Below are 25,611 nucleotides of genomic sequence, written 5' to 3' on the forward strand. Positions count from 1 at the left end.
AAAACTTAAGGTGATTTCTAATACTCTAGTTCTTAATCAAATAAAGTCAAATTTATGTTTTAAAATATTACTTATGTAAAATATTATTTATGTTTTTTGTTCACTTTCAATTTTATTTTAGTTTGTAGAGTTAAGTCTTTAGCAAGGTACCCACTCAAACTTCTAACTATTCACAGTTTGATGACGGTTATGTTTGTATGTTATAAAATGATGTTAATAAGGGTTGGCTGGAGGGAATCCTCTTCTACAAGGCATCCTAAAATGGTATTTAACGTAACAATAGTTCCAAGGTAAGAGGTGGCACAGAGGCTGGAATTCACGGAATGGTGGACGGGGTGGACTTGTGTCTCTCCATGGGAGTGCATCCAGGCAGAGATAACTGTTGTCAAAGAGGACCTGAGGCAGGGTATCAGAGACATGAATATCTCCACTTTCCCAGACAGCCAGTCAGCCCATAAGGCACCAGACTCCTGCGAGTTCAAGTTCAAGGTGGTCTAGGACTGTGTAACGGGTCAAATTTTATCTGGGGGTCATATTTCATGGTCATCCCAAATACTTTGATTTGTTTCACGAAAAGGCCCACGAACGCTGGACATAGTGACGTCATATGGAGGAGATGACCGTAGTTCTCAACCCTGACGCAAGGGGTAGTAGGAGAGAACGGCTCAAGAAGCATCCCGGGCAGGCAGTAGTTCTTCAGCTGTTGACGAAACGTTCACTAACTCCCTACGGAACAATATCTGAAAGTCGTATTTCAGTTTACTACACGACGAACAATATCTGGCGATAGCCGATATTTAAAATTAGGGATGGTCAAGTCTCGAAATTTCGGGAAATTTTTAATCTTGTTACACGAGACGAGATTACTTTTTGGCCGAGATTTTTATCGAGACGAGAATAAAAAAAAAAATAAATAAATAAAAAAAATTAAAAACGCCTGCAGAAAGTCAATGCAATACCCGCAATACAGGAGCGTGTTGTAGTTGCGTTTCCTTTTCGAAGGCGTTCTTATTTAATTAATTCTTTTAATGTAAATATTACTTTCATTATTTTAATAATATTACTTTAATAACATTAAGTGTAAGCAGTGTGAGGAATGTTTTATTACTATAAAAAAAGTCAAAACAAGTAACTATTTTATAAAAATTAATATTGCTTTTATTTTATGATTTATTTTATTTTAGGATAAGTTGAACTCTATCCTAACTGATATCACCATGTTTATTAATCGTAGGCATTTTTAATAAGTTAGGCGTGATTAATAAAAAAATGTTATGCTGATGTTATTTAATGAAAGATTGTAAATATTCTTGCCTATTATCATTATTTTAGTATTTAAACAGTCATCTAACAATGTTACAAAATCAGGTAAAAATTTCGAACGTGCATTTCCCGTTGTGTATGAGAAGAGAAATCTCGTCTCGAAATTTTATGAGAAATAAAAAATCTCGTCTCGTCTCGTCTCGAACTAAAAATCCTATCTCGTCCATCCCTATTTAAAATCATGACACGATACGAACACTGGTAAGTGTTGAGCAACACGATAACGCTCTATATAAACCAGTTACGTTTAATTTAATTATTTGAAGTTATAATTCATATTTCACCAATCCCGCATCTTCAAGGTGGGATTCTGCGCCCACCAGTAAGTGTAGATTCCGTCTTAAACGAGGCTTTGGGGATAACCAAGCACTATAAAAACGTTCTGTCATTTCAATTTGTGTTATAAACACCACGTTATATTGATCGACAGATTAAAATTTGTTACGAACGACTCTGGTGATTGACCGAGCTATTATTATTAGGACACGTTTTATTTTGGAGCTAACCAAGTACCGATTCACATTCTATTAAAGCCTGTAAATTATTTTGTTATATTCTTATTTACGTATTTTAATTCTAAATTCGATCTAAACGCATCCTTCGAGTGGCTGTGATGATCACTTGTTTGAGGTAAGCTAAAAGTTATTAGCATTGTTGTAATTATAATCTGAGTCTGAGCCAATAAACTCGAAATGATAATTAAAACACGTTAGAATCCTGGACTATCTCATCATAGGCTAAGCTATCTGCACAAATTTTAAGGTGTAACTAATTTTGGGTGAGACATTAATATCTTGTATTCACGAAGATGACGTGATCATCATTTGTTGTGTCCCAAACAGAATTTTACGTCACAACTGCCTCACAATAGTATCTGCTATTAGCAGCTGTAATAGAGTGATAACTCTGTTGGATCCCTTGGCACTCACGGATAGAAGAGAACAAGGTGGCTGACAAGTTGGCAAATGTGCCGTCAGCCTCAGACTTTCATGGACCACAGCCTTTCTATGGAATCTCTCAAGGTTATGCATGTCACGTTCTCAGGAGAAGATGGGTTAGGCTTCAACATCACAGGGTAAGCAAGCTCACTCTCTTTTACTCTTTTAAGACAGTCGGCTCCAATGTTCTACCATTAGACAGGAAGCAACAAAGACGGTTTAGACCATTAGTCAGGTCATGGCTTCCTGAGATTGCCTTGAAGGATCTACAATGGAGACACTGAATGATTGAAATGTGGGTAGTTAAAAAAAGACTGCAGACCATCTACTCTGTGACTGCACAGCTGTTAATGAAATAAAGGAAAGCACTCTAGGAACAATAACAAGGGACAGACACCTTCCATAGAAGGAGAGGATGCTTCAGTTTATCAACTAACTCAGGGGTTAACGGTCTTAGGCCGAGTAAAGGCGGCATTGTGCAGCATGTCACAGCGGACCTTTGGAGATAAACAGAGCAGTGTAATTGAGGACCGGGATTGGATCATCTCTATTTTTAAGGTTTGATATCAAAATTCACGGTTTCAAGTTCTTCACAGCTGAAGGATGCCTTGCTTTATGCAAATTTTTGGCAATTATACCCTCAGCCATTTACACACCAGAGCCTTCTTCTTGAGAAAGTCTGAAAATCCAGATCAATACTTCATGTTACCATACTATAAGAACAAACACGTTTATCTCCCTATAGGCAAATTGTTTTGTAAGGAATACATTTTTGTAGTTACTATTTATAAGGGAAAAAACTACAGAAACACAGTAATTACTCACCATGGCAGTGGGGGTCGTCGTAGACTAGACAAACCAGAGTTGTCTAGACATGACATTCGTCCAGCTAATAAGAGGTAATTGTCATCTCCTATGGGCGCTTGCCTGCAAACACAATACGTTAATACACAAGACTTGGTTGGAGTAGGAACAACACAGACTAATACAATATAAACATTCTTGTGTCCTACATTAAAAAATTACAATAGGAATAGCTTTTTAATTATTTAACTTTGCATGTAGCTTTGAAGGGAGCACTCTCAATCCCAAGTGTATATTCCCAGATATTAAACACTCACTTGCTGCCGTATTTAGTCTCCCGCGCCAGAGCTCGTAGGTACGCACGGTGCTCCTGCTCCAACACGATAGCTGCCTCTCTCAACGCGGTCAGAGTCTTGAAGGATGACTGCACATCTTCTATGACTGACCGAGGGAGAAAGCAGATGTCTCCAGTGTAGACTGCCTGACATTCACAATCCTCTGCAACAAACAACTTGGGGTAATCGTAGTGCTTATTATCAAGGTAACTATATGCTAATAAAGCTAAGGCTGCGGATTTTGTGTGGTTCAAGTGGTCTCCTTGCTGTACATGGGCCTTGTTTGTACGGTTCATGATTTCATATTGTAGCCTATATGCAAAGAACAGTTCTGAATTTAGTAAAAACCATAAAACTTTACCTATGTTAATATGATCAGTATAAATGATGCTCAGTTAGTATAATCACATGTAAAATTGCTCATAAGGGGAGGAATTTTAGCTAGCCTAGAGGTTGGAATCTCGAAAATTGTTGCAAGAGAACCGGGTTTGATCACTGGCATTTCATTTTTAGGGTCTTTGGCTGTTTTCCTTCAAAAGCAGGTACCGGTATTTAAACACTAAATAAGAGAATTGTGAGATTTACAGTAAACAACAATCATCACGATATTTTACTTACGCATTACTCTCTCCAGCCTGTCCATGTGAGTGATGATGAGCGAGTGGAGACGGGCCAGTTCTGTCTCGGTGTCAACATTCATCTGTAGGTCTAGACTTGACGACACTTGTGTACATCCGTCAGCCGTCTCTGACACTGCTTTACAACTGTCAAACCAACAAACATATCAATGAGTGGTGTACTCGGACAGATAAATCATCAACATCCAGAATTTCCCTTTCCTAGTTGCCATACGCTCTATAAAACTGAAATTGTGTAATCATTTTTTGTAAATTGTCCTCTATTAAATTGATACTTTTTACCATAACATTTATATTTCTTGGGAACATTAAGGTTTAAATTACAGATCCTACTCCTTGTTAAGCTACGATAAAAACATAAGCCTGTATAGTCTTTGATCATAGTTTAGCTCTTTTGAAGGTATTGTTTAACACTAATACCGAAACCCCGGTCTGACAGGCCCACGGGAATTTTCAAAAACGCATGTTGGCAACACTGTTTACTTGGTAGATTCCATTCCCCCAATACCTTCCCCCCTTTTCCTCCCCTACCTATTGATATATCATTTGTTCATTTTGCGTGGGTGCCGTGACCTTGACAGGTCGTCTGTTCATAACATGTCCGTCTCAGAAGCCCAGCGTTACTGTATTTTAAAGCGGGGTCTCACAGACTAGGGTTTCGGTTTGTGTGTTTCTAAGCGGGGTCCATTATTTTTCAAATGGGGTCTCACAGACCGGGGGTTTCGGTTAACGTCAGCCTAGGTGGGGTTTCGGTATTAGTGTTAAACAACACGCAACCAAAAAAATTCATTTATAGGTACGTAGTAAAAAGACTCAGCAAAGATCAAAAAGGAAATAATACTAATGGGAATATTTAAGATTTGTAACTATGGTCAAAACAGTTTAAGAAAGAGTTTTGAACTTTTACTGACGTTTTCAACGATCTACTCTCTGAGGAGGTCCTTAGGACAAAATAAGTGTTTTGATTGGTGACCTTTTATTGGTGTACTTAGTATTTTATTTGGTGTATAGCTCTAAACTCTATCCCTCTTCAAGAAAGAGTAATTTAAGATGAACAGAAAGGCCACGGAGCACCTTACTCACCATATCCAATGTCCGGACACGTATGCACCAGGGTGATATTTGTCCAGTCTGTGCTCATTGGTACGGCAGATCTTGGCCAGAACATCGACCCACTCCTTCTCTTCCACACAGTTACTGGCCTGAATCACAATAGACAAAACCATTACACTACGAGGCAATGAGAGAGTGCAGTATTATGTTACACTGTGCCAGTTCACTAGTGAAGCCATTAGGAGTAACTTTTTTCATGATCACCTTTCTTGGTTTTTGGTGTTTTTAAAGGGGCTTACAAAATTCAAATTATAACTTCTACAAAAATCTACCACGATGACTTTTACAATGAAATAACATTTCCATGACTTAAGAATTTTTTTATCCATTTACTTAAGTTTCAGGTAGTTTTAAATGGATAAGTTAAATCTATATATTAATTTGAAACAGTTTTTCTTTGTCACAGCTATTTTGAGAGAACGGCTGGGCGTAGAAACTCGGTAGGGGTGTCTAAAGAAAGGTCTTGGTCTGTAGATGAGCCATCAAAAGAGAAACATGGTGAATTCCCTTGGGGTTCTGCCCCCGTGGCCTTTAAATTCCAATCCCATGTTATTTTTATGGAGAAAAACGGGGTTTTTGTCACAGCTAATTTGAAAGAACGGCTGGGCCTAGAAACTTGGTAGGGGTCTCTAAAGAAAGGTCTTGGTCTGTATATGAGCCATCAAAAGAGGAAAGAGGTAAATACCCTTGGGGCTCTGCCCCAGAAGCCTTTTAAGTTGCCTCTTCAGATTTGTTTACATTACGACCATATGCATAATTATACACTACTTTCTAATGCAACAGCTGTTAATATTTAAATTGTGATTTATTGAATTTGTCAAAATGAAGTACAGTATTTGCAATGGATTTTTCTGATTTTAAAATTGATTTTCTTCTGCATCGTGTCATGTTTTGTAATATAATGTTCTATTACCAAATCAGTGGAAAATTCTAATACCAATCACACTAATTTTTGAAATTATTTCTTATGGAGTTAACTTATATCTATTGTATTGGTTGGTTTCTGCCGTTTTTACCACTTCTTGGAGATTGTACGTAGGTGATATTCGTTGGCATATTGCATCTGTAGACGAAACTTGGGTTGGTGTAATTATTACAATGGAAAAGAGCGAGAAATCCTGGACAATTTGATATAGGCTAAAAATAAAACTGAATTAACACTATGCTACATTTCATGAGCAATCATTGAAATAACCGATTTGCAAACAATGGAAACATAGAAAAAGTCATAGAACACAACCCAGTAGAAGAAATAGAAATAATGTTTTCTTTACACTAAAAACACTAAAAAAAACAAGATCAGCTTTTTGAAAAAGACAAGATATTTACAAAAGATTTTGATTATGAGGTGTAGATCGTGAGTATTTCCATAATCTTTGAGTCGCCTGTAATGCTTTGCAATTGCTCGAATTCGAGCAATAGGTAAACTAGTATTAGCGAATTTCCCATATAGGGAATAAGCTATTACCGTAGTACTCATGGTAAGACCTGGACGCGGGACCGATTTTTTTTTTCATTTTGAGGTCCCTAGAGGCCAAAAACACCATCCGTTCAAATTCATATATATATATATATATTTATATATTATTTATATATTTATATATATATATATGTGTGTCCGTTAGCACGATAACTCGAGCAAAAATGATCCGATTTTGATGAAATTTGGTACAAACGTGTAAACCTACGTTTATTCGAACGAGTTCGCGATCCAGCATGATCGGACCATGGGAACGGGGGTTTACGGGGGGTTTTATGGGTTAAAAATAGGTTTTTCCCATTTTTGACCCAAGAAACATAAAATTTAGCAATTTCTTTCCAAACCATTTTGTAGAGCTTAAAAAAACAAATAATTTAGTACATTGAAGCGTTATTATGCGCCTAATGGTTACGGAGAAAATTCCAAAAAATTTTAAATTTAAAATTCCCATGTTATTCTTATGGAGAATAAGTAAATTGTTGTAGTTTGCTTGTTTATGAACATATTTTGATCAAATTTGGAAAATGTTTTTATTTCTTACTAACTATTAACGTTTTACAAAAAAAAAAACAGTTTCACCCTCCCTGATGCAGCAAACCTAAGTACTAGTTAAACTAATTCTATTTAAATAGAGAATAAATGTTATATTTTTAAGTAGACATTTCAGTGTAAATCCAATCAGTCAAATGGAAATTCGCTTAGTCTGCAGGTTTGCTGCGGTGGGGGTATTAATTATGATACATTTATTAAACAACAGCAAAATCATGGTCTCTGGAGGATTAAAGGTGTGAGTGAAGTTGAGTAAATAATCAATGCCAAATCACCTGTAAATACAACACTCTCTGGGGTTGTACGATTTGGAACATATTGTTTTTCTTAAAAGACTCCTCCTGAACCCTCTCGACAGCCAGGATGTCTGACAAAGGTATGTTGCACAGAGGTTCTTTGCCTGAAAACATAAGCAGGAATTACTTAATATTTCAAAGCGCAAATTAGTACACACATATTCTCATTAAATCATGTATTTAACTAAACACTAAAACAAAAACTAACTAGTTACTAAACAAAAAAAGAAGGAACATACCTTTATGCTTTGAGTATGTGAGATCTTGCGTTGTCAGCCTAAAATAGCGTGCTTTGAAGTTTTTTCTACCAAACCTTTTCCTGCCTTGTGCTCGCTTGGTGAGCATCCTGAGAATTGAAACAATCTTGAGTATACATTATAATGTATTGTCAGAATCAAATGTTAGTCCAAAAAAAATCTGCAATAACATTTGTTAAAATACAATTTTTACAATAACAGTAGCCTAACTAAAAAACAAAAATTCTTCTTAACTTAATTTGTTCAATCACATTCTCGTGTACATGGTTACATTGGTTACATGGTTAGAACTCTAACCATGTATAAGGGCAGCAAACCTGCAGAATAAAGGTGTGTATTAGGCAAATGACCAGTGGATAGGAAGTCTGAAAATGGATAAATTATTAGTTGATTTTCAAAACTTTAAGATGAAATAAACTAGTTTTTTCTTATTCGAGAGTTATCTTGTTTATATTTTTTCTCAAGGAATATAAGTAACTGCATCTAAGTTAAAGTAAAGAAAAAAGCTCACACTTACCCTTCTTTAAGAACCACCGCGGAGTCTAGATTCCTTTGAGTGGGGTTAGACGTGGCAGATATTATTTCCAAAAACTAAAATATAGAAAAAAACAGTTAGTGCATAGTATAAAATGTCTGCAACAATTTAACACTCCTTTGGGCCCTGTAAATGAATTTCCCTCATCTAAACAGCCATTTAATAGAAGTTGATAAAAGTAACTTTCACAGCTACTTGAAAATTAATACAATGTTTTTGATCATAGCTAATTGATACCCATATATTTTCATTAACTGTAAAAATTCATATATTTTGCCAAGGGTACCTTTTACCTAGAGATCTGTGGATCCCCAATATTTTGGGCCGAGTGAGGCAACAGTTGGCCTGTGGAGTCAGTTTCGACCAAAAATTATTTTCAGGGTAAGGCAAGCCGAGCATATTTTCCCAAAATTTCGGAAAGCATTTGCAAAGTATGATAGAAAATCGAATGATTCGTAACAATCGCAGCTGATGTTTATGGTTTTGCCATGATCATGAGAGATGATAATTTTGCCATGGCCGCTGAAGATGTTTTCAATGTCCTCAATTTCACTGTAACTGCAGACGATGTTTTATCAGTTGGGGTTTTCATGCACTGACAAAGTTTCTAAGGTGTCAACGCAAGCAAATACTGTATGCCGCCAAGTGTTGAACACGGCTTAATTCTTCTTAAAATATATTACAAAAATTACACAAAATATCAGGTACTCCTGGTGAAATTTCCAAATTTACACACAACTGATTTCCCAGAATTCTTGGTCTGTGGCCACCCTATCCAAATGCTATGCTTTGGTCTACTGAGTGATATATTGTTTGTTTACCTGTCGTACTGCAGTGATGTGTGTGTCAGTGTAGAAGGTCTGGTACATACAAGTCATGTACTCCTCATTGCATCTCGGTGTACGGGCAGACACAAGATTACACAGTGACTGTATTGTCTTGGAGATCAACGTGAGCGTTCTGTTCGTCTGGCTGTCCTGAATAGGAAGAAATGTTGTCAGTGAGAGATTTTATGACAATTTTAAAAAAAATTTACAAATCCTTTGAGCATCGAGTCTTTTGAATTTCTTCAGAGAAAGATTCATTCCATTGCAAGTTAAGGTTATAGTCAGTTGTAGAATGAAAAATAACGCAGTTTAGTTGAGCCACTGAGAGTGCTAATTAATTACTTATCTATTTTGAATACACATACTTTTTTAACTTAGTCAAACTGAAAGGACAACTTAATTAAAACCTAAGCATCTTTTATGTTTCATAATTTCAAATCAAAACTAAGAGAGGAAAAAGAAATTTAGCAAAAACACACTCTGTGTAGACCATTCACAAATGTTCTGTATGTATGAACATTTGGTTCAGTTTAAGCACCAGATAGATATAGAATGTTTGATTATACTTCAATGATTTAGGATTTTTAAGTCTAGGTTTTAAAAGACACAACTAATTGATATACAAACGGTGTTAATTATAAGAGTTAAATTACCTTGTTAGCCTAACTTAATAGCCTATAGTGCACTATCATGAAAAAGATTAACAGTTCCTTTTTGAATTGCATTGACTAACTGAATCATATTCCATAAGCTTTATAATTTGATATCCTCCAATTTCCATTGATGGTTTCTTTAAAATTAATTGTCATTTGTTTGAAATCCCATAGTTTAAACTTAACATGCTGCGCTGTAACTTTTGGATACAGTAACAAAACCTATGTAATGAGAAAAGTTTATTCATCACTGTTAAATATATCTTCTTCATCATACTGTCCAGAAAGCAGCCATTTTTAGTTCTCTAAATCATTGTTTTCAGCTAACTTCAAATAGGGAACAGAAAAAACAAATGTTAAATTTGTTGGTTCGCTAACCTAAAATTTGTATCACTCTATTATGTAAACGCTGCTAATAACACGATATTTAATGTTATGTTTGTTTGTAAATAACAGAAATGTAAACATTGGTGACGACTTTGAATAACCTCAAATTATGTGGTCTGATTTTGTAGCCTAACGATTGGAAGGTTATTTCCACAGTATGATGAAAATAGTTGTTCATCACACAGAGCTAAATTTTCTTTTTGGTACTTGATTGTTTTTCCAAGCTTGGCTGCGCCTCACTTTTAAAACATGATTGCGTACCAAAAAGAGCCACTTTTGCTCCTAGTGATGAAAACTGCTATTTTAAATATACCCACTGAAGAATTATCAAAAACAGTAGGCCTACATCCCTAAACGGGTTTTTAAGTTATAGTTAACTTCTACAGTTATATGTTTCACTTACAATTTGCTCCGTGGTCAGATCAAACAGTCTAGGACCGAGGATGGCCGGGGCAAAGAATCTGAGGAAGATGAAACCCGACACAACGGAATACCTAACTTCCTTGTTATCTGAGAACAAAAATAGCAAAGATGACAACAATATTTAAATACAAGTTGCCCAAATCTGTCATACATTTTCAAACTGAAGGCAATCCATTCTATAAAACATAACATATATGTCAAACACTTCCATTGATTTTGCTACGGATATAATTTTAAAAAAATCATTTAGGTGAACCTTCATGCAAACATTATAAGGTGAAGAGGTATGTAAAAGGCTCATATACAAACAAAATACTACTTATCATTAGGCTAAACAATTAAACATAAACTAATAGAACAAAGAAAAAGTATTAAAAATAAAGTGTTCAGTAAAAAAGCTTAAGTGCTTTTCATAATCTGTCATAACTTACCACTTTTAAGGTTATCCTTTAGCAAGCACACAAAAAAAGAGAATTAGTTTCATAAACTCCCTTGATAAGGAATAATTACAATTAAATACACTTTTTGGCATGTATATGCATTCTTAAATACAAGGGGAAAGATGACATTAAGACAACAAATTGATAACAGTTACAATTCCAGTATCAATTTCACAATTCAAACTTTTAAGACAGATTTATTATAACTCTTAAAAACTACTTTTGTAGGCCTACTTCATGAGTAATTTTTCTAATCAATGTGTGCTATTAATGACAAAACTACACACACGTATAAAACATATGTGTGAACTATTTAAATAAACTTATGCAGGTAAATCATATAACTTTGGTATAAAAATAGGATGTTTTAAGTTTGCAGAAAATCTTTTGAAACATTTAAGATTTATTAGATTTTCCCATTGAATTTCTCCACTTTGTAAAGAGGGATGAAAACATTAAAAATAATAAAATGATGAATAATATAACGATAAAAAAATTCTATGCGTTCACTATTGATTAAAGATACATATTCGATTGTACTGCATAATTTTATAAAACTCTATTTCCTTTAGTTATAATCAGTAGTTGGTGACAGAATAAAATTAACAACTATGTCAGGGTGAAATAAAGCGAATGTAGATACTGCAAATTTAGACATTGTGGTTTATTTTTGTTGTTATGGGCAAAAAATCAGAACACTAAGTTTTCAAGGTATAAATAGGCCTTGTGACTGTGGAGTCAATCTCCACAACACTGTTTGAATGTCCCGCCAATCTCAACCCCTACCGCTGCTCGCGCATGCGCAAGGAGGCAAGCGGGTAAGACGAGTAAAAAACGTCTGTCGTGTGTCGTGCTCCTGACTGCAAACACCATGGAAGGCTAAGTTCTTGGGAAATGGGGGGACGCCCCCTTAAGGTATTGTGTCGTAGCACTAATTATTGATAATATGTAATTTCAGATCATGGTATCAATTCACTATAACATTCTTTCCATTATTAGTAATTCATCATTAAATAAAATATTAGTTCACGTTGTGTCCAGTCAACTCATACAGTAATTATTTCATAAGTTGAACAATGTACATATTTCTGTGATATAAATGCATTAATTAATGAAACAATCATCAAAGCTGGCTATTAGGGCCTGTGATTTGCGGTAAATTGTCTCCTCTGCATCAATAAATGTGTTCAGTTAACGTTTCCAACAAGAACGATTTGGTCTGGAATTTAATTCACATGACCAGGTCACCAAAATGTGGCACCATTATGCCACATGACAACCAGGTTCATAATCTACATTTGTATCAAACTTCAGCTTGGTGGTTTCAGTATTCTTTGCTTTTGTTCGGAACAAACACACAAGCAAAAACCATCCTTTACTATGTTATGTAGTTTCAGAGACTATGTATGTATAGGTTTAGGATCCATGTAAAAGTTGGTTTACTAACCAGGAAAGTGTGAGGTGGCCAACTGGCGCAGGTCGTGAAACATCTGGCACATGAGGGTCGGACATCGCAGAGCAGAGCTGGTGATGGCTTGGAATATCCTCTGTACGTACTCCTACACATACAGTGATTAGTAGCTTAATATGTGTGCAAAGATTACAAATAAATACCCCCGCTGCAGCAAACCTGACTAAGCGACTTTCCATTTGTCTGGTTGGATTTCCACTGAAATATTTCCTTAAAATTGTCACATTTGTTTCCTATATAAATTAATTTGAATGTGTACTTAGGTTTGCTGCTACAGGGAAGGTAATAAGGTATGTTTTTTTTATTGAAATATTGATGGCTTAGTATGAAATACACAAATTTGCAAAATTCCATCAAAATATATCCATAAAAAGCAAACTACATCAGTTTACTCATCCTCCATATAGGGCCCTAAGAATAACATGGGAATTTAAATTTATAATTTTTTGGAATTTTCTTTGTAACTATTAGGCACATAACAACACTTCGATATAATAAATTATTAGTTTTTTTTTAGCTCTACAAAATGGTTTGGAAATAAATTCTAAAACTTTATGATTTTAAGGTCAAAAATGGGAAAACCAATTTTTACCCCATAAAACCCCCATAAACCCCGTTCCCATAGTCTGATCATATTGGTTTACAAACTCGTTCTAATAAATGTAGGATTACACGTTTGTACCAAATTTCATCAAAATTGAATCATTTTTGTTCAAGTTATCGTGCTAACGGACACATTATATATATATATTGTAGAATAAATGTTTTCTATATGATATGAATGATATGGTTATGAGAATGAGATTTTCCGCATATCCGTCCGAGTTAGCTGCATATCAATGATTAATTTTGTTGAGGGATAGTGTACTAACATTATACACTAACACTAACACTGCACATTACTCATGAAAATAGAAATACCTTGGAAAAACACACACAACTCAATTTTTACTTTGCTTATTTTTATAATCGTATTTATAAATCCAAAGCAGTACAATTCAAATAAAATTACGTTTAACTCCTACTCAACAACAATCATGCTCAAAAATATACTCCAAAAAGTCAGAGAATTTCTGTTTTTAAATTTATCTTGAGAATTTACGATGTGCAAAAAGGGTAGAAAAGGGAAGTTTCTAGATTCCTAGGAAAGCCAGACATACTGACCAGTTTTAAAATTTAGAGGGTTTAAAAACAGCCTATATTAGGAGACACGACTGAATCTAACTGAATGTCAGTTGATTCAGGGTGTACAGTATTTACCTTGAGATTCTCCATGTTTGTCTGAATGACAGCCGGATCCTTCACTCTGGTGGGGTCGATCTCACAAGGTTTCTTCTCCGCAAACACCTGGTCCAGAGCAGGCCTCAACGTGTCGTGCAGATAATGCAGGCCTGCCAACCTCATCACTTCGTCCATCATCTTGGATACTAACGTGTTACCTCGGAATATCGTGTTGGCATCCCTAAACATCAACCATGTGTGTAAAATTAAACTACAGAAATGCTTATATCACTTTGAGTTGGGACACGCTACAGAGGCATATTTTAGCCTATATGGCAAATATGAATATAAAATGAGAATGGGATGAGTAAGAAGTCTTACATAGCTTTGTTACTAGAATAAGCTGTTTATATAGCCAGGACCATTTAAGCTCAATTATCAAGGACCAAGACACATCAAACTTCAGATTGTTAGGAGAGCACTATTCATTTTGCTAACTTCAAAACTGCAATAATGAATATGGAGTTGAATTTACAAAGAATTTACAAATAACACTTAAGCAATTCCAAAGTAAAAATCAGAGTTGTACGTTTTAAGTGTCAAATGTGCGTTTAAATTAACATATGGCATAAGCAGATTAAATGTATTTGTTTCACTGAAATGTTTGAACATAGCAATGAGCTAAAACATGTGATCCAGATTGCTACTTTTAGAATTGTTGATGAGGTAGGCCTACTTGGAAATTCATTATGTCTAAGGTCGAAAATGTTTACTTTAGATGGCATAATTTGTTGAAAAACCAATTACGAATGACATTTAGATCTACTATCGACCCCTTTGGGGATAGAATGTTTAAGATATAAGACACGATAACTCACGTCACTTTGGATATCTCCCACTTGGCCAGTGTTCGCATGATGGGGACTATCTGACCATGATGAAGCAGTATCCTGACCAGGGGTTGGGCAGCATCTACCTTACAAGGGATGATCTCACCCAGCAGGTAACATGCACTGGATGTCACAGGCTGTAACAGACACGTTGGTGGCTATTACCTAATTCTATGGCTGACCCTACAAATATTGAGTTAAATCTTAAGATCTTGAGTTTGTTGATAGGACTGCTAACCAACAGGTTAATCTTTTGTCATAGTTTCATCATTTTCATCACTTTAACTTGATGACATACCTGCACTGTATGACTCTGCAATATCATCCTGCGCAGGTCGTTGTACTTGTGACTGGGGAACACATGGTCAACAGTGTAGTATATCTTGAGTCTGAGGGAGCTCTGTAGACCCTCGTCTAGGTAGGAGACACCCTTGTGTGGTTGTAGGAAATACCTGTCACAACACACCGAGGTTTAAATCACGGGATACATTTTCCACTAAATACTTAGGTTAGGCTAGGTCAAAAAATCAACATGGTCCTAACCAACTGTTGTTTCCTTACTACATGTCCTGTGTACTCACCAAGCGTTATTGGTCGCATGGGTCTGTGCCTGGAGACCAGAGAGGGCCACCCTCACCTCCCCCAGGAACACATTGTTGCCTGGAGCGTCATGATACAACGTCACTACCAGCTCTGCCCACTCCGCCATGCTGTGACGTGGGTCGTTGGTGTTCAGCTAAACATAATATTGTGGTTAGGAAACTCTTCGGTAAGGCAGTTTTACCTACATTACTACAATGTGTTCAATGCATGTTTTTACTTCTGACACAACCTTCGATCTAATGATTTTTATGTCCAAATTACGATACAAGGTATCTACCATGTTTTTAAAAATATAAGATTTTGACTATTTTTTAAACATGAGGGGTTTTTGACCCCAATCAACCTCATTTCCATATACTTTCTTCAACTGGTAGAGATTCTAAAGATTAAAATTCAGTTGTATAATTAACACCTTACCATTAGGTAATTCAACAGTATTTTGACATAAGAATAAATACCCCCGCCGCAGCAAACCTGCAGACTAAGCGAATTTCAACTTGTCTGATTACATTTTTACTCAAATATTTCCATAAATAAGACATATTTATTCCCTATTTAAATAACATTAAATTTAACAAGTGCTTAGGTTTGCTGCTACGGGGAAGGTAAAAAGTGTTTTTTGACCATACGTGAATAGTATGGGATGAAATAAATAAATTTGCCAAATTTTATCAATATTTATCCATAAACAAGTAAACTAAAACAATTTTTATTTTCTCCATAAGAATAACATAGGAATTTTAAATTAAACTATTTTTGAATTTTCTCCGTGACCGTTAGGCATACAACAGTGCTTCAATATACTAGGTAAATTATTTCTTTATTTAAGCTCTACAAAACGGTTTAGAAATAAATTGCTAAATTTTTTGTTTTTAGGGTAAAAAATGGGAAAAACACATTTTTACCCCATAAAACCCCCCATAAACCCCTGTTCCGATTATGCTGGATCGCGAACTCGTTCGAATAAACGTAGGTTTACACGTTTGTACCAAATTTCATCAAAATCGTATCATTTTTGCTCGAGTTATCGCGCTAACGGACACATATATATATATATATATATATATATAAATATATATATATATGAATTTGAACGGATGGTGTTTTTGGCCTCTAGGGACCTCAAAATGAAAAAAAAATCGGTCCCGCGTCCAGGTCTTACCATGAGTACTACGGTAATAGCTTATTCCCTATATGGGAAATTCGCTAAAATATTGTATAATAGTATTATTAATGACCTTAGCATATAACCTTTGATAGTAACAGTCAACCATTCATTTTCTGAAGATTTTCCCTGATCAACAAGGCCAGTACCTCAAATTACATGTAAGTCAATTTGACATGGCTTTACCCCGAAGGCCACATTATTGTACTTTAGTATGGATGTGGAAGCCTTACTTCTAATTTGTAAACTAACAATAACAATATTTAGATTAATCTGACCCACCTCGAATGTGAGTGTCTCGTCAAACACAGGACAGTTTGTTTTCTTGCGCACTTTGGTCCGCCGTGTCTCCATCCGTCCGTTGGTGAAGTGCACAGCAATGGTTGCGAACGGGTCGCAGCAGCCGTTACTGAGCGTCAGGTCGCTACATTCACTCAGCCGCACACTGAGTCGCTCAACCCCAGCGTCTACCGTCTCCTCAAACTTTACCTCTAGGTGAGCCTTGCCCTGTCCACACAAACTACAGTGTCAGTATGTTGGGAAATATGAAACTGAATCTGAGCTATTTTAATGGAAAAACTAAGCATACGTCTCTTTATTTCAGAAGTTGGGGGACCGAGCAGGTTATGGTTAATTGGGTTTAATCGTTTCCTTCTGCTGGATTTTGAGATATATATTGCAGACAGACAAACAGACTTCGCTCGTATTAGAGTATAGGACTGTATCATTTTGTAATATTGTCCTGAGAAGATAGGTTTAGGGATCAACAACAAAAATAATCAATAACAAAAACTGAACAATATTTAGTGAATTCACAATGTGTAACTTAATTTTCTCAGCTTATTAGATTGCTTACGTTAGAGTTTTAAAAATGTTTTCTCAAAAATTGTTTTCTTTACTAAAACTGTCTGCCACAGACTCTACTAGAATTGTTTGTAACCTCAACACTCTAATTTAGTCAGGCTCTCGACTTTTGACCATTGCTAATCACTATATTCTCCTAGACAGTGGACCACACTGACAGAAAAGTGTGACCAGAAAGTCTATTATTGTAGCCTACAGAAATTTGCAGATGATTTTGCAATGGGGGACCATGAAATGCAACATTATCGGGTCGAGAGTATTTATATGTCATTAGTTACCTGCACTTCAGTATTGGGGTTGACTGGTCTGATGGGGAACCAATGGTCCTTGTTGTGGTAGGTCTGTAGATCCTCTCGCTTGATTGCCACCTTGCCTACTACCTTGTCCGTCTTGTCCCTGTCGTACACGTAGACAGAGAGGTAGCGGAACCTGCGTGGCACACTGAACTGGAACTCCTCTCCGAAGAAGGGACTGTGGAAAAACACTCTTTCAGTACATGAACAAATAAAGGTTAATAAAAACTGTCAAATTTTACATTGTTGTGACCTGGCTGAGAAAAAGTTACTAAAATGAAGAATGTACTCTGGGAAATATCTGACCGAAAAAAAAGTATGGAGATGAGGTTATGGAACTAAGGAATCTGTTTAAACACCTGACAAAGTTGCTGAAGCACAACTGGACTGTGACTGAACTGGGAGCAATGAAGCTATAATCTAACAAACATGGAGGAAAAACTGTATTTTATAAATGCGCCCAGTATTCTCAGGACACCAAGTAAAAGGTGAAAATATGAAATAACATGGAAATGTTTAGGACTGAAAAAATTTTCTGAGTGAATAAGAAAGTAATTGATTGACATCACTATCACAATTAGTAATAAAGTCATAATCAAACTTGTACTACTACAGTATGTTGATATTTAAACCAAAAACTACATTCTTATAAAGAAATGTACTAAATAATAATGTATTAACCAATATCTGCGAGTTTGAAATAGTAAAGGGTATAATAAATTAAGATAAACTAAAATAGTAATAAATTTATAACAGGAAAACACTTCAGATCCATAACACTAGTTACAGTGAACGCATCTATCACATTGAACCATCAACCTGATTTTTTAACAAATTAGGAAACTTCTATTGACCGGGTAATTATTCTGTGCTGTTTCCCAGATATGAACCAAGCTTCCATTGTTCTGATGTGAACCGTTGCGTACGGATGAGACCCAGCCACCTGCCATAGACAAGCTGTTTACCTGTTTAATGTCTGTGCATTCCGTGATAATGAGTCAAACCATAACACATCTGCTGTATGCAGTTTTAACTGTACTCCTACTTTGCCAATAAAATACTTTGTTAAATTTTCAAGAACTTACAAAAAAAAAAACAATTAAATAGCCTAAGAAGTGTTGTTTTAATGTAATGACTTTTAATTATTATTTAAATACATAGGTCTACTCAAATTAATTAGTTTAACTTATAACCCAACTGAAAAAATTAATGCATTTATTTTCAACACCATACGGGTTTCTATTGAAAACATATATCAGAATAAGCTACCGTCGTTAAAACATATATCCTACATTAACAGCAAACGATAAACTAAATAAGAGTCTACTTTGTATAGTGTTGTTTACAATTCACTGAAGGTAATGTTACGTTGCACTAGAAATTTTGGTTTAAAAAAGTACCGTATGCTACAGTATTTAAAATAAAATAATTGTGTAAAAAACCTGCCTACAGGCAAACTGTGCATTCGAAAAAGTACATAACATTCATAATAATTTCCTTGCCAACAAGCTAGCTAAGCTATAAACAAAGGGATTTTTATCTAAAAGGGATGAAGGAGTCCTATATCTAGATAAAATAACAGTAGGCTTTTTATCATTTAAATGTAGGCCTATCTATTAATTTTTTTTCTTTCTATAATATCATTTGAAGTGCGATTGTGGGGAGGAGTCCATCTTCATCCTCGGCATTCAAATGACAGAAAAAGGCTGTAATATTAATAAAAAATCTGGATTGTACTCAAAGTTGTAGGGATAGTTTTAAAACGATTAAAAATGATGACATTGTCCTCTATTTTTATATACACAAACTTATTGCATGTAAAGGAAAACCAACTCTCTTTTAAGGACAGATCTTAAATAAATAAATACAATACCATACATAAGCAGAATCTAAATCTACCTCAAGTTAGGCTTAGTTAACAATCAATAGCTATCATTACAAGCAGATTCAGTTTTTCAATATATGTAATCTCAGCCTCATCGAGAGCTTTAAATTTCATCTCATTTAAGACAGCTCTCAAAAGATTTTTCCAAACATTATTTTTACTCCCCCAAAGAATTTATGATATTTGACTTTTCCGGTATTTATAAATCGTCTACGTTTTCATGCCTACCGCTAGTTTGGACCAATAACCTGTTTGTATTGGTTAAGATAAAAATGTTATTGCTTTATTTCTCTGTTCAATTATTTATTTAATGTCAATTTGTATTTGTTTGTATATTCTCCCAAACGTTATATCTTTGTGAGTCAGATATTGACATAGCCTATTGTACTATTATGTAATTGATTGCTGAATAAACAACTATTATGACTACTAACCCCTGAACTGTGAATATTTTTGTCTCCTTTCAAAATAATCCATATTAGCAACTGGCATCTTTATAATTCAGTCATGTAAACATAATGAGTATCATAAACAAAACTTATTCAAAGTGTAACTAAACTTCAATTTAGACCAACCTCAACTTAAAACAATTTTCAAAACGATATCGTCTAACTTAAACTTAGCAAATTCGTTTGAAAATTTGATCAGTTTTAATTCCATTCTAACACATCTGGACCAATTGCAAACACTGTAAAGTTGAGAATGAATTTAAAAGTGGACAATTTCTGTTTGTGAGGTTGGCAGTTGCGAGTGAATGGCAGCTTCATGAATGAACTCTGCTGTGAATGATAACAGCTGGGCTTGATAACAGGCCCAAACAATCACCTTATCTTGGACTGGCTATCAAATGTGTTTGTACAAGTGTATCACTTGCAGTATAATTAACTGTGCACCAGATAAACAGTATAATTAAACAGGGAAAATAACAGTTTAGGAGCAATATTGACGCAATTCATCTGTTCTGTTGTCATAACTCTTGGCATAAACAGAGCGACATAAAGTAAGAGGAGAAATGAGGGGATCTAGTAATAATGAGATGAGAACTCATTAACAAAAGAATACTTTAAGAATCCTTGTATCCTTGCATGGCCATTCGAGATGCCCCTTTGCGCATGCGCTATACAAAACTCCTGATGCAGTAGTCTCAAAAAATCGCTCAGCAAGCGGGCGTGGCGGACACTACCGCACGCCCGCGGTAGTGTGGTGTGACTTAGCACATTTGATAACATGGTGAACGATTTTTCAAAATTCGCTCCCGCCGCGGTAGCGAGCTTGGTGTTACCATCGATGTATAATAACTCCCTGGATTGCGCGCTCAGGTTGAAGTAGGGCTCGAAAAACAGTCCGCCGCTGCCTCGCTCTGTCCGTGAGGAGTGGGGATAAAGGCATGAGTCACCCTAGTGGCGAGCGTCACGCCCGCTCTCGCCGTGTATTGCTATGTTAGTTTTGTGGAAATAATTGATTGTAACAAACTTAAGGAGGTTTTATAGGCAGATATAATTAATCTACGTACCTGCTCACACTTATAGAGTATGTGTCAAAAGTAAATTTCATAAGAAATTTAGTGATGTTATGAAAGAGTTAGATTTATTAATATTTGAACATTAAACAGAGCAAAATATATCACAATAATTATTTGATCACGAAGCATCATCATTTGCCGCTGTGAGGCCCAATTACTAGGTGGCGTTCGCAGAGGCATCCACAAAATTGAGTGGAGTCATCAAGGGTTCATATTGTATTGTTTTTGTCACAGTGTAGTAAAAAAAAGTAGTTTTTAATGCATGCTTTGCGGGTCTAAAGTAGCATTTTTAATATTTAGGGAGTAAAAATCGTTTTCAGCCTCTATGGAGTAAAAATCCTCTGTTGTCAACTCAGTTGTAAATTTTGATTGTAAACGATTGCATGTATCGAAAATATGTATCGATTTGTCATTTTAACATACAGTCTACAGTCTCTTCCCATAGCATTTTACCATTGCAGATACAATATTAAGCCATTCCCAAACTCAACACTGCTCACCTTTACTACTTCCTGCACCACACCTTACGTCGTGGAAATGTTTCCCTCTCTTCCCATAGCATTTTAGGATTGCAGATACATTAATGCAATTGCCAAAGACAGTTCCCACACTCTGCACTGCTACCCTTACTACTTTCTTCACCATTTACTACGTCATAGACCTGTTTCCTTCCTTTCTCATAGCATTTAATTATTACTGATTCATTTGATCTAACTGCCCAAACGTTTCCCCACTCTGCACTGCCAGCCTTTACTACTTCCTTCACCACTTCCTACGTCGTGGGGCCTGTTTCCTTCCCTTCTCATAGCATTTTAGTATTGAAGATACATTCGTCTAACTGCCACAGACGGATCTCACACAATGCTGATGCTCATACTTTACTACTTCCTACGTCGTGGACCTGTATTCACCACGTTCCATGGCATTTTAGTATTTTAGATACGTTAATCTAGTTGGCAAAAACATTCCCACACTCCGTACTGCTAGCCTTTACTACTTCTTTCACTATTTCCTATGACGTGGGCATGCTTTCATCCCTTCTCATAGCATTTCAGCATTGCAGATACATTAAAACTGCCACACTCCGGACAGCTCGCCTTGACTATTTCCTTTACCACTTCCTACGTCAGGCACCTGTTTTCCTCCCTTCCCATAGCATTTTAGGATTGCAGATACCTTAATCTAATCGTCACAAACAGTTCCCACAATCCGGACTGCTTGCCTTTACTACTTCCTTCACCACTTCCTACGTCACGGACCTGTTTTCCTCCCTTCCCATAGAATTGTAGGAATGCAGATACCTTCATCTAATTGTCATAAACAGTTTCCACACTCCAGACTGTTCGCCTTTACTACTTCCTTCACCACATCCTACGTCGGGGACCTGTTTTCCTCCCTTCCCATAGCATTTTAGCATTGCAGATACCTTAATCTAATCGTCACAAACAGTTCCCACAGTCCGGAAAGCTCGCCTTGACTACTTCCTTCACCACTTCCTACGTCACGGACCTGTTTTTCTCCCTTCCCATAGAATTTTAGGAATGCAGATACCTTAATCTAATCGTCATAAACAGTTTCCACACTCCAGACTGCTCGCCTTTACTACTTCCTTCACCACTTCCTACGTCACGGACCGGTTTTCCTCCCTTCCCATAGCATTTTAGGAATGCAGATACCTCAATCTAATCGTCATAAACAGTTTCCACACTCCAGACTGCTCGCCTTTACTACTTCCTTCACCACTTCCTACGTCACGGACCGGTTTTCCTCCCTTCCCATAGAATTTTAGTAATGCAGATACCTTAATCTAATCGTCATAAACAGTTTCCACACTCCATACTCCTCACCTTTACTACTTCCTTCACCACTTCATACGTCACGGACCTCAAGCTAGTGTCGTCATTTGATTATAATTTATGATCCATACCGTTTCTGTTCTAATATCTGTGGAATAATGCTATCAGCTATTTCTTTATCTACTGCATTCAAAAGTCAACAGCTGATCATTTGTCTTTGTTTATGTGTCAAATACTGCTTCCATAAGGATTACATTGAAACTTTGAGAGCCAGTGGGGCGGATTCCTGAGAGACTTTTTTAACGCCATATAGATGTTGGCACTCACCGATATGGTCTTTATCACCATGCAAAAATTGAAAACGATTGATTCAGCCGTCTAGGAGGAGTTTGCGTATTACGAAATGCATAAAAGTCGACGTATAAGAGCTTCGCTCGCTCCGCTCAATTATTGAGATACTTTGCAACATTTAAGAATAGGCCTATATATTTTGTTTATAGTGTATGTTTCTTTGTCATACTGTGATTACCGGTAACGTGTTTGGAAAACATATTATGTTGCTAAATAAAATGAGTGTATAGTATTTAATGCCAATATCTCAAATGTATTGATTATTCTCACTGAAGTAAAATAATAACAAAATATTTTCTCAGGTATTAAATACTACTGTGTAATCCAACATTTATTCTTTGATCCAAAGAATTTAGTTAACTATAGACTACCGGTAAGAAGCATTAAAATGCATAAACTTACGCTTGTAAATTTAGTTACCACTCTTCGTAATGCAATGACATATTTTATGTAATAAAATTATAATTAAATGCTAGAAACGCAGTATCTAGATCCCGTAAACTGATGCTGAGCTGGCCGAGCTCCTAGCGCCAATGCCACGCTAAGCGATTTTATGCCTATTTTTAATCGCTTAAAATGATACAAGCAGACTCCGTATCAAAAAAAGCTTCAAATAAAAAATCAAATCCATACTTTGATCTAAAACTTTGCCGCAGGAATTTTTTTCCTGACCAAAAAATAAAAAAGTTCCTTGCTTACTACATTTTTCATGTTTTTTAATAGTTTTAAAAAACAATCATCAGTTTTAATTTTCCTAAATAAATTATAAAAATATGTCAAGGTAAAAACTAACTAGGCTACATAGTAATAAGCACTGGTTTTTCCAGAAAAATAATATATCAATTTGAAATTTTTATGTTAACAAATAAATGTAGCAGAGCAGGTTGAGTGAATGTATGTTTGTGAAAGAGAGGTTCATTCGGCCCGTCCGCCTCGGTATTCCGCCAATTCGATTGGCGGGCACGGACTGTTTTTCCACCACACAGCGCGCTATCCAGTAGAGTTATTATACATCGATGGGTGTGACTTGGCCTTAATGGTCGTCCCCTTCCACTCTCCTTTCGCCCTCGCCATCACTTATTACAGCGCTCACGCTAGGAAGAGCCTGTGCGCTAACTGCTGTTGTAAACAATAGCTGTTCTGGCTTGGTACCAGTATATTTCCGCCCAGGCCTGCTTTAATAAACGGGCTGATTGGGCATATACCCAGGTACCCCGGTGGTTTGAGGGCCCCTGCCGGGTGCCCCCTGACTATCACCCGCCCGCACTTGGAAAAAAAGGGGGGGCGCTGCTTTTGGGTTTGCCCAGGGCTCCATTGACCCTTAACGCGGCCCTGTTTCCGCCCTACCATTCCCGAGCTTAAAAAAGCGCACGGTTTTTCACAAGCATGTTTCCTCTATATCTCGCTTCTCTGTGTATAGCCTACTTGACCTGTTACGTAAAATGTCCCTGCCCTTCAGATAAACTAAACTTTTTAACAAAACCCCGGTTTATGATAGGCTACCTAATTATGGAAACATTGTAGCCTACTTGTACAATAGTTTTTGTAAATCATATTGGGACTACAGTAGTTTATTCACATTATACTACCAGTAAAGTATACTTACTTGAGAGTTTTTTCAATTGTTGAAGTTCTAAAGATTTCCTCCTGATCAAGCGAGAGGACGCAGAAAATATCTCGCAGATTGGCTGCATTTTGGTTGCGGCCGGGTAGGTTTTTGGCCTCACCTAAAATTAAATGATTTTTAGCATTAACCCTAGGAGTAGCGAGACCGATTTTCAGTAGCCTATGTGTTTTGTGGAGTGGCACGCTCATTTTGGTGAATTTGTAAGGGAGTTCTTCAAAAATCTGTATAAAATTAGTATGTAGAGATAAACTATTGAACCGTATATTCATTTTGTTCGTAATAGTCAGTAGAATTCAAAAATGGTAATACAAACCAATTTTAGGAAGGTAGATTTTTAGAAAAAAGTAAAAAAAAGAAAATTTATAAATTTATAAAATTTTATTTTAAAAGCAAACACGTGTCACATGTAACGTAATTTTTTATTTCACAATTCAAAATATGCATTTTGTTCAGAATTTGTTCCTTTACATAGACATATCATAATTTACACAAAAGAATTATTTTTATAGATTTACTAGCAATAATACGGAAAAATTGGAAAACGTCAATTTCTTCAACTAGGTACACGTTGATAGATCCACAAATGCCCTCTACTAATATATCAATATGATAAAACCATACTTTGTTTGAAGCCAATAATATAATTCTATATAAGAATAACTACGGTAAATAAGATAAGTAATAGAATATTTGGTTTTCACAAAAGCAAAAATTTAAACAAAACAACTGATCAGCTGTTATAGCCCACAAAACTTCACTAACTTTTTATCCTATTTTGGATCACACATGTATAAATATATATATGCAAAATAATGCATAAATATTTCGCCTAATACAAAATAATAAACTAAAACGAACATTACACTATAAAATTAGGGATAAACCCACACTTCGTCTTTGTTATCGGACAAAAACTCACGACGAC

General features: G+C 35.9%; 1 protein-coding gene across 1 annotated transcript in view; it reads right to left on the reverse strand.

Moving 5' to 3' along the window:
* Positions 1 to 3,077: 3,077 nt before the first annotated feature.
* LOC128991883 (GTPase-activating protein) overlaps positions 3,078 to 25,611 on the reverse strand; it is a 24,763-nt gene continuing 2,229 nt past the window's right edge. The window contains exons 2-18 of the mRNA XM_054415139.1: positions 24,666 to 24,786; positions 17,491 to 17,683; positions 16,631 to 16,855; positions 15,162 to 15,316; positions 14,879 to 15,032; positions 14,569 to 14,717; positions 13,730 to 13,931; positions 12,446 to 12,557; positions 10,539 to 10,645; positions 9,090 to 9,245; positions 8,251 to 8,324; positions 7,716 to 7,822; positions 7,456 to 7,580; positions 5,122 to 5,240; positions 4,019 to 4,164; positions 3,383 to 3,563; positions 3,078 to 3,188 (exon numbers count right to left, since the gene is read on the reverse strand). Coding sequence (XP_054271114.1) covers positions 3,083 to 3,188; positions 3,383 to 3,563; positions 4,019 to 4,164; positions 5,122 to 5,240; positions 7,456 to 7,580; positions 7,716 to 7,822; positions 8,251 to 8,324; positions 9,090 to 9,245; positions 10,539 to 10,645; positions 12,446 to 12,557; positions 13,730 to 13,931; positions 14,569 to 14,717; positions 14,879 to 15,032; positions 15,162 to 15,316; positions 16,631 to 16,855; positions 17,491 to 17,683; positions 24,666 to 24,786 — 2,432 coding nt within the window. The 3' untranslated portion in view covers positions 3,078 to 3,082. The remainder of the gene's footprint in view (positions 3,189 to 3,382; positions 3,564 to 4,018; positions 4,165 to 5,121; positions 5,241 to 7,455; positions 7,581 to 7,715; positions 7,823 to 8,250; positions 8,325 to 9,089; positions 9,246 to 10,538; positions 10,646 to 12,445; positions 12,558 to 13,729; positions 13,932 to 14,568; positions 14,718 to 14,878; positions 15,033 to 15,161; positions 15,317 to 16,630; positions 16,856 to 17,490; positions 17,684 to 24,665; positions 24,787 to 25,611) is intronic.

Source organism: Macrosteles quadrilineatus, unplaced genomic scaffold, assembly GCF_028750875.1.
Source record: "Macrosteles quadrilineatus isolate MER2022 unplaced genomic scaffold, UCM_ALF_1.0 Scaffold_4__1_contigs__length_99947679, whole genome shotgun sequence".
Taxonomy (NCBI): domain Eukaryota; kingdom Metazoa; phylum Arthropoda; class Insecta; order Hemiptera; family Cicadellidae; genus Macrosteles; species Macrosteles quadrilineatus.